The 13,100-nt window shown below is 40.7% G+C and overlaps 2 protein-coding genes across 3 annotated transcripts in view; one reads left to right on the top strand and one right to left on the bottom strand.

The window, feature by feature from the left end:
• SELENOF (selenoprotein F) overlaps positions 1 to 10,168 on the bottom strand; it is a 28,864-nt gene extending 18,696 nt beyond the window's left edge. Inside the window, exons 1-2 of one of the 2 annotated variants that reach the window (XM_074151984.1) lie at positions 10,083 to 10,168; positions 6,982 to 7,149 (exon numbers count right to left, since the gene is read on the bottom strand). In XM_074151984.1, coding sequence (XP_074008085.1) covers positions 6,982 to 7,149; positions 10,083 to 10,151 — 237 coding nt within the window. In that variant the 5' untranslated portion in view covers positions 10,152 to 10,168. The remainder of the gene's footprint in view (positions 1 to 6,981; positions 7,150 to 10,082) is intronic. The other variant, XM_074151983.1, reaches the window with a different exon arrangement.
• A 587-nt stretch (positions 10,169 to 10,755) lies between these two features.
• The window catches only part of HS2ST1 (heparan sulfate 2-O-sulfotransferase 1), an 84,296-nt gene continuing 81,951 nt past the window's right edge, over positions 10,756 to 13,100 (top strand). Inside the window, exon 1 of the mRNA XM_074152031.1 lies at positions 10,756 to 11,227. Within this exon, the coding sequence (XP_074008132.1) occupies positions 11,104 to 11,227 (124 nt within the window). The 5' untranslated portion in view covers positions 10,756 to 11,103. The remainder of the gene's footprint in view (positions 11,228 to 13,100) is intronic.

The raw sequence follows: 13,100 nt of genomic DNA, 5'->3' as shown, positions 1-13,100 counted from the left end.
GTTCCAATTTTGGACTACACTGTACAATTAACTTTGCTATCAAGCCATCTACTTAGCTCTAGAAGTAAAATCCCTGAACATCTTTTCCATTGTCCGGAATCCATGCGTTTATTAAAAAAGAAGGCACCTTAGGAAAGGTTACAAAGAAAGCACTGAGAACAGTATTCATCAACTACTTATTTGACTTTGTGCATTTAAGTAATTTGGAGACTTGGTACTCTTTGAAGTTGTTTCAACAAATGTGAAGTCAAATGCCAGTACTTATCTAGATGAGTATCCAGATGAAGGTCAGACTTAGTTCGCTAAACCTATTCCACTCACCAGCACAGATGCACATCAACTTTAACTCACATTTAGCACATTCACATTTATATTTTCCCTTTTCTTTTAAAATTAATTGTTTTTAAATTCCCCTTTCTTTTCTAAATTAACCTTCTCTTTTTCACTGATAAGACTAGAAAGAGGTCTTCCATACATAAGGCTTGCCCTACTACAGAGAGATAATGCATTTTATCTTACTTCATCTGACAGAGATGAACCTTTGGAGAATCTGGTCCAAACAAAAGATGGTAAATTTCTGTCTTGGGACACTGACTAGTTAGCTGCACCTTCCTTATCTAGGACTACCGCTTGTCAACATTAATTTTCATTGCTGATAACATCATGTACAGAAAGAAGGGAGGGAAAGAGTGTACATGGTGAAGTTCTTGAGAAGGACACCCACTTCAGCACATTTTTAGTACAAGGAATGGCTGTGCATAATATTCTGAAGTGACAGTACTCTGATAAGAGACTCTCTCAATTAGTGAGAACACAATCATCTCAATTCCCCAACTTCCCTTTCAATATTCCCCATAAAAATTATTTCTCTGTGAACTGTATGGGACACTTTAGTTAGAAGCATTCTTTGGAGGGAGATCATTTGACATATAAGCCTTAATTACAGAGTTCTCATTATTTACTTGAGTGTTAAATAAAATACGCTGTCATTGAATTATGCTATTTTTAATATTCACACTTGGTAGAAACAATGAACATGAACCATTTTTATGTAACATGTTAGAAATAAGGAGTACAGCTATGGAAAAGCACAATTTGGTTTTCACAAGGCAGATGAAAGATTTTATAGAACACACCAAAAGACAAAAAAAGATGGAGTTTTTGAGAAACAGCTACAAGTAAACTAAAATTCTAATTCATTTATACAAGCATTGATATGACTTACACTTACATTACACCACTGAGATGTCAATGAATTCTAAGTAGTTTTCTATTTTTACCCATTGAGTTAAAAACCTAGAGATGAGACTGCTTCATTGGAACTATTCTTATTAAGAGCCTCTGGCGGAACAAGCAGGCAGCCAACAGTAATTTTTGAGAGTAGCACTTTAATTAGTGAAATGGAAAGGAAAAAAAAAACCTGAAAAATGAAACTAAATTGGGTCACTCAAGAGTAGCCTAAAGCATTGAAAGCATTTCAAGTTATTCTAGTTTCAGTAATTATTGTGAGTTTTGTAAACTATTTTGAGTTCTAAAAAGTCTGAACAAGAATGTCACCTTATTCCTCCTTGTGATTCCTAACAGCACATTTAAAATGTCTGTACGTGTAAAAAAATGGAGTTTTAAGAGAGATTTCAATTTGATTTTTTTTATTAAAAGTAGCACACATTCAGAATTACAGTGGACATATTTATTACTATAAGCAGTTATTTCACTTCCAGGAGGGGTCTAATGCAAACTCCACCCAAAGAACTGACTTTAAGTTATGGCGAAACTACACCATAAATTGAAAATAACTATTATCCATTAGGATTAAAATAACCCATTGTGAGGAAATGTTTCCGCATACAAGCTCATCTCCTAATGTTTAAAGGCCTGAGAGCCAATTTTCTTGCGAGAGACAGATAAGGCAGACTACAGAAAACTGAATTTGTGTAGGCATATTCTTTTACCTTTCAGTGAAATTAAGAGCCACCTTTTCTTCAGATTAGATGAACCTGAACATTAGCAGCTATTTATTACATGGGTTAAATAGATATAATTCACTCTTCTTTTGTGTATCATCCCGCACCTCTATTTTTCACCAACAAATAAATAGCGTGATACTATGCAGAAACAGGTGGCTGATGTGGAAGAAGCGGTCAGAGCCCGGGCTTCACCTTCAACAGACTAGAAGTTCTGTGGTTTTGCAGTGTGGAAACAGCCTGAATCACTCATGTCTCAAAGTGACTTCCCACAATATCAAGTGCCAAAGACTTGCAGGGAAAAGAACCTCAGCTTGGTGCAGTGAAAATGTGGTATGATTTTCCTGCAGAAATGTCAAAATACCTGGTTAAGTACAGCACCAGTTCCAATACAACAGCTAGGGAACAGGTCTGCAACATGACTAGCAGCCACATGTTTTGATCAATCTGACTGCAATGAAGACACGCTCACCGAACTGGCCAGTGGAAAGACAGAATAAAACTCTAGGAAAGGTTCCTCTGCTCCGCTTTGACTTTTCTCCCCATTTTCCAGAGCATTTTAGTATGCATTCTTAGGATTTTCTCCCCAGTCTCTCACATTTTTCAAAGTGTTGAGAAAAAACAATACTTAAAGATCACTAAATACCACTATTTTCTAAATCTCACCTATTCTGTTTGTCTAGAGCTAACGGGGTTATGTCCATAGACTTGCATTAATTTTCAAACATTAGTCATAAATGCTGAAAATCACTTTAGGTTAGGTAGGATGTAGAATGGGGATCTGAAAGTAAAGCAACCTTAAGATGGGCTTTAAAATTTTTTTTGCAAAAAGTAATAGCCAAAGTTTAACCTGCCGACATTTATTTCAGGTTAGTATTTCACAATACTTTCATGTCAAAATGAAAGGAAACTTCCATATTTACTGGTGTAGGAAGAACACCAAGTTGGAAAGTTCCGTTCTTACAGCACAATAACCCATTTCAAGTTTCTGCAATATTGTAGTTATTTATATTGTTACATCTAGTACAAGTTTGGTGAAAAATAGTCCTAAATTTCTCATTATCTTAGCAATGCAGAGGCCAGGTATTACAATAAATTATTAAACTATGCTTTGACAGCTTATCATATTTTGACAACCCTGAATACATGCACAAGAAAGTTGCTAAAAATCTCAGGATTTTAGCTGGTTTTGCTTAAGTTTATACAGTGGAGCAGTTATTACCCATGTCTATCTAACTTTAAAGGTATGCATATAGACTTCTGTATCCTTGTGCTTGCCTTGCTTTACAGTAGAATCATAAACTATTTAGAAATAGTGTATGATAGACACGTGTCTATCATATTACCCATGACAACTTGCCATCTAAACCATCCATTTTCATGTCTCAAATTTCCTGGCCAACTTTTGCTTCCACCTGATGTCACCTTATCTAATTCACCAAACACCATAACATTACAACATGACAAATACTTGACAGTAGAAATTTAAAATGCTGAAATTCAACATATCTTAGTGAGCAAAATATATTTCAAAGCTCTGTTTAGAAATATTGATGGCTTTTAAGGGTTGTAGCAATCCCGCACAGTGCAACTGTGAAATTTAATGTATTACAAATTTCATCACAGAGTTGATTCTTAAAATCAATTTGGATTTTGACATGCATGTATTGTTGAGATAAATCTAAGATTATAATATACAATTAATGGAACATGCTTAGAGCTATGTCTGAAATGATCACACAGCATAAGTGAAGCTGCAGATGGAGTGCGGCTATTTTCAGCTGCTGCAAAATATGGACAATCTCTCCTGCTACTACAATTTCACGCACAGTTAGCTTCACCTCCATTTCATCCTTCTATGTTTTACACACCAGCAGCACTCCACATCTGACAGACTGAGGCTTAAAACTTGCAGCTGTCTAAAGCAATACTGTTTAAGCTAGCTTCTGAATTAGTGTGAGAGTGAATACAAAATCTCTGGAAGAGGAGAAGATAACAAAATCTTTTTTTCATTTTACCCACAGTACAATTATGAAGTCATTAAAATATTTCACTGGACAGGTGTCAGCAGAAGTTAAGAGCAAGACAAATACTGGATAAAAGAGTACCTCACAGCTATTTTCCGCAATGTCAATTCACAGAATACTGGGCCAATAACAAGACCAGGATTAATAAACTTCTTTCAAGGATATGAAACAGTTGAAATTTGTAAACATCTCATTTGAGGTTGCACTGATGCTATACAGCACAAAGTATTTTTAAGACTGGGCATATTTTACAGATCATTTGTGAAAAGTAGCAATGATACATAAAAATTTTCAGATACACATGCTATCCCCTTACCTTTAATTTTAAATTCCCATTTAAAACTCAGGTACAAGTCATGCAATAAACTAACTCTTGCTTTCTCTATTTCCAACACTTACTACATATTTACAAGGAAAATTAACTTAAGATCCTAAAGTCTGTCCTGGAATTCTAATAGTTTTTAAGTCTGTTTATAGCACAGACTACCAACATGCTGCATCACATGATGGAAACAAATATCTGCTCATGTAATGAACAAGGTAGGTCATCTACTGGAATCATATTTGTTAAGATGATATTTGTGGTCATTTCTCCTGACACTAATTTTCCACTGCCTAGTCTCCAAGGGAAGTTACTCAGTACAAGTTAAAAAAAATAAAAAAAATTCAGCAAATTCAAAATATACATTTCCAAGTAGTGGTTAACATTATAATGGTTAATAATAACTAATTAAAAAAAAAAATCAACAAATTCAAAATATACATTTCCATTTGTAGTAGTTAACTACATTTCTTCATATGAAGAAATTCCACCTTCTGAAATAGCATTCAAAAGAATATTAGAAACGATGCTATAATTTAGCACTCAATCATATAACCATAATGTTAGAACAATACAATATTTCTATTCACACACAGAGTACAGAAAACCTGCATTCAAACATGAATATGAAAATGCATGAAAATAGTACCATAATCACTCCTACAATTCAAGCTGATACTTAACATGCTAGCTCCAAATCTCAAGTATCATTTGTATTAAATTTCCTCCAAAATGTCACAGAAGAAGAGATAAAATAATAATCAAGATGTACATTGAATTGTGCTACAGCAGCAAGTTGTTTGTAGTTACTACAAAGCACAAGCAGAAAATGAAACTGGGTAAGCCAACACAAATAGATTAACAAAACAGCAACTTATATTATACAATCTCTCGGTTCTTATGAATACACAACAAATTCTGGTTCACTGTGAAGGGATTTGCCAAAAAACCTTGAGACCCCATCCAGCCCTGTGCTATTTGTTTTACTACATTCAGCATGACTAAAATAGAAAAACTTTTGAGACTAAAAACATGTAAAGCCCAGAGGACAAAATGGCATTTGATTAGTCTTACACAAAAAGTGTGATTATCCACACAGTGAAATCTAGGTCTGATTCAGGATAATCAGAAAAGAGTCTATTGATTTAAATTCTGTTTGATTCAACTTTTATTAATGCAATATTTACAATACAATCTAAGTTACATTCTTGAGTAAATTACTGATAAATTGATACAGACAGATTTTTTTTATTTTTTATTGTCCTGCTTCACAAGCTCTTGTGCTACATCTTATGCACACTGAGGCAAAACCGTAAGAATATTACATGAGCAAATAAAAGCATCCACTCCTTACGTGAACACAGAAAGCCTTGCTGCTGCCACCACAACCATTACTGGTTGTGGTACTCACCCACAGCTCAGCTGGAGATCCTTTCCTATGTTTTTTTCCATTCCCTTTTAGTACATTTCATTAGATTTTACTCTGAAACTTTTCAGCTTGTGTGTGTGTACATATATGTATAGTTATGCACATACATATATATAAAAGAACCAGATGATTTTCTGGAGACAAGCTTTCCTTCATAATATTCATTTATCTAGGACAGAAAAATTCTTAGACATCAAGTCCCATAAGGATTGTACTAAAATATTACTGCAAGCATTCTTTTGTCAATATATGAAACAGCACAACTTACAGTCTTCCCTTAATAGTCTCTCAATATTAAGGAACTACTAATTATTAATTCTCTGCAAACCTCAAACACTTGCTTCTTGATATTTAATATATTGTACTTAACACTGTAATCAATGATTTTGTTAAAAATTGTAGGCAGACTTTTTTATTATTATGCTGAATTTAATTGACAGGAGAATCCTAAATAACTGACAACATGGAATTAATAAGTAAATATAGCAGCTATCTCCTAACCATTAAAAATAATTTCGGTATCTCTTCTTCTCCTTGAAATCTCTACTTTCCTGATAATTGATTGGTCTTCAATGTATTCTAGAGTACTCTTAATTTAATTCAAGAGCTCTGTAAAAATTGTTCCTTGCTGATGTACCTTAAGCAAGACAGGTATTTGTTCACTACAGATTAAGGAAAGGTTTTGCCTTAGCCTAACTGATTGAAGTACAGCATGGGCTCTAAGCAAGATCATTTCCAATATTTCTAGCTGTTAGAACCTAGCTGTTACCACTGCTGTAGAATGGAGTTGCGCAGCCCTGCTTCTGTAAGGTTCATGCCACTTCAGCAGTGGACCTGAAGGCTGCACCAGCCTTTTGCTCCTTGGGACTGAAGTGAACTATCCTGGCCATTACACTACGGGTCAATCACCAAGCAATAGCTGCAATCAAAACACCAGTCTCCTTATCCTCTTTTTTTTTTTCCCTCTTCAAATCGATACATCTTTCCATGTATCAGTCACTTCACGCTAGGAGAAGGGCTGTCACAAACAAAAGCTCCTCTGATCACACAGGGACATTATTTTAGAGCAGTATGACAAGTCTGCAAATCTAAACCCTATGCATATTGGACTATCGAGAAAAGTTGCATTTTCCTCTTGAGATTATAATCCAGATTCTCTTCTATTTTTAAACCAAAAAGTTTCATAAACATAACATAAAGTGTTAAATTACTCCACAAAGGATTTGGTCCCAAACCCACCTTTCTAGTTTCCAACTGAGCTTCTTCTTGGCAGCACTGCCTGCAGAATGGATCCAACTGATTCAGATTGAACTGTCCAAGAAGGTTGCAAGAACTGCATAGCAAGTTACTGGAGAAGCCCAGCTCTCTGCAAGCTTCTGATGACAACTGTGCTCCATACACACTTATCTGAAAAATCAATACAATGTTATACTTTAGTATTAAATTAGTTGTTTAAAAAAGGAAGATTTTAAATGCTTTAATGATTAGGAAAATCAACTAAGTCTCTTGTGGCCATTTTACAGTAATGCCTAATGGTCTGCCCATAAGTGCAAACCACCACCTGATTTTGAAGAATGGTCTTAAAGTAACAGGGAATTCTAGACACTCATAATATGTATATTTCAAGGTATCAGATCTACCAAAATTCATTTATATACACTTCTGACAACTCTGTTTTCCTATTGCCAGCCCCAAATTAAGGAAAAAAACCACCCCATAATGAATCAGCTGAAACATACATGACTACAGCTCTCTAAAGCCTGCTCTTTCAAACAAAATTCAGTAGATCTCATATTATGAAAAACACACTTGGAAAATAAGGATAACAGCTAAGCTTGGGAAAAACACAACCACGGAGTGATGAAATGGACCAAACTGCTCAACAAGGCATACAGGTAGGATTTTAATTTCATGTTTGCATTAATGTTACAGGAAAATCGCATACTGAAAGTGGAAGTGTAGATAAAAACCTGCAATTATGATTTACTAGTAATATGTTAAAATAGGCAACTCAATTATTATGGCTTCTATGTAAAACACCAATTCCATTTTTAATGAGCAGCAAACCAAGTTTTACCAACTGTCCCAGCACTTAAATGATATTTGGGGTTTGTTTTCACATTCCCACTTTCCTACACAGGGATTTCTCACGCCCTAGTTTAAAAATCTTTCCTGCCAGCTGTATGCTGGGAGGAGAAAGTGAGAGATGAAATTAAGAAAGGAGGCAGTTGTCCCAGATGCTTTTCAGTCTGAATGAAAGACCTTGGGCAAAACCCATAACATCTAAACCACCCACAAAACAATCAGCAAGCATCTCTGTGTTCAGAGAAGAGTGAGGCGATATCAGCAAACCAGACTGGATGATAACAGACCAAGTGTCAGAAGAATTATGCTGGGCCAAACAGAAAAATACAGAAGAAAAACTAAGTTTGTCCTTCAGCAAATCAGACTTCTCTTCATATTCACCCATCACTTAGTATATACAGCATATCCCAGCAAGCTACAGACAAAACCCATTTCCTCCCCTGAAGTGGCCAACCTATAGCTAAAGACATGTTACTGATGCGACAGATAGGAAGTGTTATGGATTAGGAATTGGTAGAAAATATATTAGGTGCCTCATTATTCTGTTTCTCTGTATCTTCTAAAAAAAAAGTTAAAGCATGCACAGAAAAGTATAATATATGGAAAATTATTTTGAAATTACTATTCTGTCAGGCAGAAAGCTATTTTTTTTTCTTTCTACAGGACACAAAGTAATTTCTACATATGAGAGCAGGCAAGAAAAAATGAGACCCTATTCTACTGGAATAATCTATTATATATCCTTTCTGAGGGATACTGGCAATAAAAAATAGAAAACCACCACAGTAGTAGAGAAAATCTAAGGATGATGCCAAACACTGCCAAAGCTACAATTATTTTTCACTTATTAAATAAATGAAGATGACAGTAACTAAAACAGTTTTCTTGCACTTTGCTGCTTGCCATCCACCCCTTTTACGCTTCACTGTCATCTTCTCCTCCCTTTTGAATTTGTTCACCTGGGAGCAAACAAGGTATTACTGGCATTGTCATTGTGCTTCCACCAGCAACACTCCTCACACTTTTCCCCAGCAGAGCTCTAGAGCACCTGCATATATAAGTCAAATACTCTCCTGGTTATTTTTTGGAGGACCAACCAAAAAAACCCCAAACGTACCACTCTATGAAAGCAAGTAAAGTCTCCATTACAAGAAAATTCCTCCATGAAGAAGTTCTGGTTACATAACAAACTCAAAACATCTTAAGAATAAAACAATAAGGAGGGAAAGGATGGTGGGGGAAGAGGAAGAAATGGGCTCTCCCTAGTATTTTTCCTCAATTTTTAGTACCATAACTACCGTATTATCTGAATTAATAAGTAACTACTTATACTAAATATATCTGTTCAGGATTAGAAAAGAACCCTCACATTTCAGAAGCTAGTTTCCCATCAGGACAAGATAACTTCAGCTACTTAGCCAGTTATGTGCCTCATTTCAGCAGCATGCTCTCCTTTAAAGCTTTAACTACAAATACACATTATATGACTCCTTTGCTTTCACATTAGATAACTTAATACATTAAAGCAAATGCAGCATCGATACAAATTGCTTTAGGAAGTACTTCATAGTTACTAGAGTGAAACATTTGAGCAGACCTTTTGTATATCCTCATGTCTCTAGAACTCAGGTGCGTCAAAACTTTAAGAGCATCAGGTGCACTAAAACAGCGAAGGCTGACCTGTCTGGTAAACCTCGAGAAACAGCCTCTCATAGGACAACCTCAGCTAGAAATCAAAGCCACCGAGCTTCACTTTCCAAACCCATTCTTCCACTTTGCTACTAAAGCATAACCTGGGTCATGAGATTTATCACAAGACACAAATCCCGCTACAAACGGTCGGGGAAACCTGCACATTTATTTCAAGAGTCACCGCAACGCTCGCAGCGATCGCACCGTTTCCCGAGCTAACAGGGCAAAGCAGGGCGAGGGAGAAGTCTAAGGGCGTTCAGGCTTCAAAGCGCGGCTCCTGCAGTCTGGAGGAGCAGAGGCAGCAACCGCAGGAAGGAAGATGGCAGAAGCAGAGAACAGCCTCCGACAAAGCGGAAAAGAGGCGGCCGCGGAGGCAGGAGAGGGACGAGGCACGGGACGACGCCTGGGGGATGGGCCGGGCCGGGCCGGGCCCGCTGCCTCAGCCTCCCGCTGTGGGACACGTCTCGCTCCCGCCCCACCCCCCATTACACCCTCTCTCTTTCTCTCAGGAACTCGCAGCCGAGCTCAGCACCGAGCGCGAATACGCCGGAACAGCCTCTCACCGCCTGCAGCCCCACCAGCAGCCAGAACCAGCAGCGCCCCACAGCCGTTAGCTCTGCGGCCTCCGCCATCTTGGTGCCGGAACGCTCCTGCCAGCGTCGCCGGGAGGCTGCTGGAGGACCTCACCCATCGCGGGTGGCTCAGACACTGCCTGATACGGGAGAGGGCGGACTCGCCCCCAACCCCCGGCACCACAAGCAGAATCAGCTAACTCGGAACCTTTGTGGAAACTCTACAGCAAAGCTATTTTCGTGCGTTCAGAATAGCGCTTCACAGAGAGGATAGGAAGAGATGCTGCTCCCTAGCCTGAGTCAGGCAAGGCTGGAACAACCCTGAGTAAGGTTCTTTCCTGTCCCGGAGAATTGCTGCCAACCGGCACACAGGCCCCTACGCCCGGCGATTGACAGCCGGTCTGAGCAATATTATTGCGCCTTCCCAAGCACCGCGGTGCCTGTGCCCAATGAGGGTGGGCAGGTGGGCGGGACTTCAAGAAGGGCCTCCCAATCAGGAAGGGTCGCATGTAGGCGGGACATCGCCTCGGTCCGGCAGCTCGGAGCCGAGTGGGGGAGGAGGAGTCAACGCCCTGTGGGCGGGGCGCCGCCTGAGCGGGGCCAATACAGTTGCGGGAGATGCGAGGTGGCGTTAGCACCGCCCAATGGCGGAGGGCGCGGGGGCGGGTCCCGCCGCCGGGAATCGGCGGCGGCGGCGGCGGCGGTTGGGGGCGGGTGCGCGGTTGGGCGTTCGGTTGCTGAGCAGCGCACGCAGCCGGGGGAGGGGCGCGTGCTGGTGGTTGCCGCGCGGCGGTCGGCGGGGATCGGCACCGGCACCGGGCGGCTCTGTGGGGCGATGTGAGAGCGGAGGCGACGGGCCCTGCCGCGCGCCCCCGGCCGCGCTCCCTTCGCCTCCCCTCGCTCGCGCCGTCCCGGCGGCGACGGCGGCGGCGGCTCCCGCCGGCCTCCGCGGCCGGGCCCCGCGTTATGTCGTGATCCCGGGCGGGCGGCGCTGCGGCTGCTGCTGCCGCCGATGGGGCTGCTCAGGATTATGCTGCCGCCCAAGTTGCAGCTGCTGGCGGTGCTGGTCTTCGGGGTGGCCGTGCTTTTCCTGGAGAACCAGATCCAGAAGCTGGAGGAGTCCCGCGGCAAGCTGGGTGAGCGGCGGCGGGGCGCGGCCGGCGGCCTGGGGCGGAACGGGCCGGGGCAGGGCGCGGGGAGCCGGAGCGGCGGCGTGTCGGCAGCCGGGCTGAGCCCGCCGCCGTCTGCCGGGGCGGGGGGGGCGGGAGGGACACGCACGGCGGGTGGCTTTTCCCGTGTGTTTACATGGCCGAAACGGTCAGGGAGCGGATCGATACGGTCTGGGGACTCCGCAGAGGGGGTTGCCGACAGCAGGGGCAGCAGCCTTGGCCTTTTGAGTTCATTCGTGCGTGTGTGTTTTGCGGGATCGTGAGGGCTCGGAGGGAGCGGCGTTGAAAAGGTAGATGTTTCTGCCCGGTGTCTAAATGGGTTTTCTGAAAAGAGCCCCGGTGTGCAAAGGCAACGGGAGCAGCGGCTGCCCGGCCTGCGCCGGCCGACGGGCTCCTGGGAGCGGGGAGGAGAAGCAGCCCGGTACCCAAAGTCAGGCTGCTCCTCCTGCTGCTGCTGCTGCCACGAATTGTCGTCTCCTTCACGTTTAATTTCTACTTCAAACGTTTGACTGAGGCTTGGCATTGGAAAGAAAAGCACAGTGAAAAAAAAAAAAAGAAAAGAAAAAAATGAAAAAGCTAAAGGCATTGTTCTTAGTAACAAATGGGTAATTTGTTTTACACTCGTTGAATGGAAGATGTTATTTTCTGCAGTTTGCTGAGTGTAGTTAGCAACTGGCTGAGTGTAGTTAGCAACTGTAGTGCTGACTGCCACTGAGCTGTAGTTAAACAGAATAATGATGAACTTGAAAACTCTCGTGTAAGATTTCTTTTCCTGCCTTAAAAAGACCTCTTTAGAGTAGTACCTACCTGGTAGGTAACATCTTACTACTTTGTTGTACGTAAGGCTGCAGAACTTGTGTAAATTTTGCATTACTTAATTAAGAGTCCTAGGGATGTGAAAAAATACCATTCTGAACCTAGTTTGTGGTGCCTAGGAATTGTGAAAACAGAGCACTGAGACTTCTGGTGTATACAAGTGCAGCAGCTGGTTTACAAACACTATTGATTCGTTTTCTCATATTATTTGACTGTACAAAGATATTTAGACTACGAACACTTCAAGTTTGTAGTAAGAAAAGTACATGTTGTGTTCCCGCTGCTGTTAGAACTAAAAGTAGACTTTGAGTGACATGGGAAGTTTTAACAGTGAGCTTCTGACAGAGCCAGAGTCAGCGTAATTTTATGTTGATCTGTATGAATGCCATTGGGATGTTACTTCTCAGCATTTCTTTCCCACCTTGCTCTCTCTGAACTGATTATTAGAATTTAGGACCCTGGAAATGGCAGTGGTTGACTACTTGAGTTATGGGATGTTCTTACTCCGTGTATTTTTCAAAGGAAAGTTCATACCAATTATCATCAAGGCATAATTTTTGCAGGGTCTCAATAACTGCAAACAAAAAATTGAAGAAGAAAATAATTCAAGCAGGTGCTAACATGGTGCTCAAGGTTCAGTGGAATTTTTTATCTGTCTGTTTTAAATTGGTTGGTACCCGTGGCTTCAGTGCCTCTGTTGCTGACGGCATATGTTACTTCAGGAAAATCTACCACCTGGTCTGAAAAGATTAACATAATGCATGTGAGAATAAAAGATTTTGCTGGTAAAACTTCCTCTTCCTCCTTAATATATATGCAATTGCCATGATTATGTTACATATTTCGAGGATTAAAATACAGAGCTCATACTACTTTGGGAAAAGAATCTAATTACTGTGTTTTGATGGTTTTATTTCTTAAGGAGAAGGGAAAGCTATTGTAAAGTTTATTAAAAGTACAATGGAAAGAATTGCTTTGTGAGCAACTTACTAGTGATTCTCTAAAACCTGTGTCAGGAGGGGAA

The sequence above is a fragment of the Numenius arquata genome, chromosome 8 (genome assembly GCF_964106895.1).
Source record: "Numenius arquata chromosome 8, bNumArq3.hap1.1, whole genome shotgun sequence".
Lineage (NCBI taxonomy): Eukaryota > Metazoa > Chordata > Aves > Charadriiformes > Scolopacidae > Numenius > Numenius arquata.
The sequence above is the reverse complement of the archived record's forward strand: the minus strand, read 5'-3'. Positions and strand labels throughout refer to the sequence as shown.